Genomic DNA, 2,467 nt, shown 5'->3' with positions numbered 1-2,467 from the left:
GGAATGCACTGGACGAGGTCATTTAGTCTCCTAGGGAAAAACCAAAAACCCGAAACAAAGACTAAATTCAATACAACCCAGAATACTGTCTAATCATATTAATAAGTATACTGAGAGAGCCTGAAGGCATCATGTGTATTGTCCATGAAGATAATGGTGGTGCCTTCTTTTAATATTAAAGAAGTCATAGCTATAAAAAAAGTTAGTCCCATCTCAGTTTTCCAGCACAGCTTATTTATGTTCCTTTGTTGGCGCATAGTACAGTTCCATGGGTTTGTTCACTTTCCAGTACTTCTCACTGACCAGTTCCAAGGAAAATGACCCATTTAATACCTAGAAGAGAACACCAAAACAGAAATGAAATCTGATGGCTTGCGCAGGTAGTACTGTAGCAACAGACAACTACTTAAATTGGAGGAATGTGCCAACTTAAAGAAGTCACTGATAATGTGGAACAAGATATTAGCTAACCACTCAGCATCAAAAAGCAACAATGCAAGCTATTCTGAACTCCTGCTGATCTCACTAAAACAGCACTGAAAAACACTTTTGCAAAGTGGAATAGTTGTAAATAAAGTGAACTCGAGTTTTTTCTCTTTCCTCTCTCTGCAAACAGAGGGAGTAGTAGATGTGTATTTACACCAGAAGCATCTCTGCTTTTGTCTTAAGGGACAATCTGTAGTCATGTTTGAAGCTGTTTGAGATAGACTTATTGCAAAGCATCTGCCCATCTCTTAACCAGAAGACTTACTTTACTCAGATAAATGCCCAAGTGTAAGACCAGGCTCAGAGTTCAACCTAATTGCGATATTGCCTTGTTGTTGTATCTGTATATTCTGAAGTCAGCAACTGGAAGGAGGGATTCTTCCCTAAGTGTAGTCACAGCTGTTTCATAGCGGAACATAAGAAGCCTACACAGAAGTGGAGAAACGCCACCACCTTACAACAGATGCTTCTTGGTGCTAGAGCTATCTGCTCTTGAAACAAGATTCTCAGATGAAGTAATATTCTTCCTCTTCAATTTTAACTGTAAAATAATGGCATAAGTCAGCTAGTAGTTGCTGGCATCACTGGATTTTTCCCAAGTAACTTATATGCCTCCTTTTCCACTAACCAAGCTTCTGCTGTATACATTTTCCTACAAAGGAATTGATCTTCTAAATAAACAGCCTGGTGCTATGAATTTTATCCCTAAGCCAACTCAGAAAAAGTCCAGCTGAGTGGATTTTAATCAAATCTGTATCAAAGATGTATTGATGTTCAGTTTTAGAGAGAAGTTCTGCTTACAGTGAACTGCCCATTGGCGGTAGCAATGTAAATGGTATACTGCTTCTCACTGGCCGTGTCAAGGTTCATCTGGTTTGATTCTCCTTTGCTACGAAGCTCCTCCAAAGCCAATCTCACAGCTAGGTACTTGGACAAGTGATCAACGGTGGCATTGCCTGAGGTCTTGATGTATCTGTGACAACAACCACAAAGATAATCAAAGACTTTTGAGTTGCAGATATGGGAAAAAGACATCTGGAACACCCCCAAATACTAAGCATCAAGTGTGAAAAGGCCTTTAAAGACGGTTCACAAACAAGAATATGAATTGCTTTCACCCAAGACATGCAAGGAGCTTACCAAATTATATTGTTCCAAAGTGCCCTTACATCTTTTTGACACTTGTCCCAGAGGCCCTCCTGCTCTTTGTAGAGAGAAGATAGCACTGCCCTGTCATCTGCTTGAAATGAAAAACCTAGTAACAGGTTGTCAAGGGGTTTTGAGAACTACTCACAAGTGCTGAAATCTTCTTAGCATAGATACAGTCTGAAGTGCTTGGACAGAACACTGTACGGTGCGAGAGCTATACACGCGACGCTCTCTGCACCTCGTTAAAGTTACTCTTCCATATTGTCTCACTATCTGTTCCACTTTAATTCTTCACGCAAGAATTAAAGGCTGACACAAGTGCTGCAGAGGCCTCTCCCAGAAGCTTAGCTTTCTCTTTGCCTTTCAGAACAACCCCCAGAACTCCCTTGCAATTCCAAACCAAAAAGAAAAGCTGGCTGAAACTTGTATTTATAGGCACTACAGAGGGATGTCTCATCAGGAGAGAAAGCCAGGAAGAGATCTGAGGAAACTCCACGAGACTGCTCATTGCTGTGATCCAAAATTTGCAGTCTGTGCTTGGACTGGATCATGAAAAAAATGCCAGGAAAAGCTTCCAGCCTATAAATACTGCTGACACAACGCTGCTCCGAAAACTGCTGACCCTTATGCAAGGTTTGTTTATTCCCAAAGACTCTTATAGTAAGTAGAAAGGGGCTGATATACCATCATCCTAGTGCCTACTGTAAACTACCATGCTAGAAACCCTTAAAAACACCTTTATTTCTGATCAAAGGCTTAAAACAGATTGTTACTGTATTCTTGGTAACAGTTGAGCAGCACCATCTACCTGACTTGCAATGGAAAGAGGGAA

At 40.8% G+C, this 2,467-nt stretch overlaps 1 protein-coding gene across 1 annotated transcript in view; it reads right to left on the bottom strand.

Annotated features, from left to right (window-relative positions):
• Nucleotides 1–231: 231 nt before the first annotated feature.
• RNF2 (ring finger protein 2) overlaps nucleotides 232–2,467 on the bottom strand; it is a 5,960-nt gene continuing 3,724 nt past the window's right edge. Inside the window, exons 5-6 of the mRNA XM_009324640.1 lie at nucleotides 1,288–1,459; nucleotides 232–333 (exon numbers count right to left, since the gene is read on the bottom strand). Of these exons, the coding sequence (XP_009322915.1) occupies nucleotides 232–333; nucleotides 1,288–1,459 (274 nt within the window). The remainder of the gene's footprint in view (nucleotides 334–1,287; nucleotides 1,460–2,467) is intronic.

The sequence above is a fragment of the Pygoscelis adeliae genome, unplaced genomic scaffold (genome assembly GCF_000699105.1).
Source record: "Pygoscelis adeliae isolate BGI_AS28 unplaced genomic scaffold, ASM69910v1 Scaffold126, whole genome shotgun sequence".
NCBI classification, from domain to species: Eukaryota; Metazoa; Chordata; class Aves; order Sphenisciformes; family Spheniscidae; genus Pygoscelis; species Pygoscelis adeliae.
The sequence above is the reverse complement of the archived record's forward strand: the minus strand, read 5'-3'. Positions and strand labels throughout refer to the sequence as shown.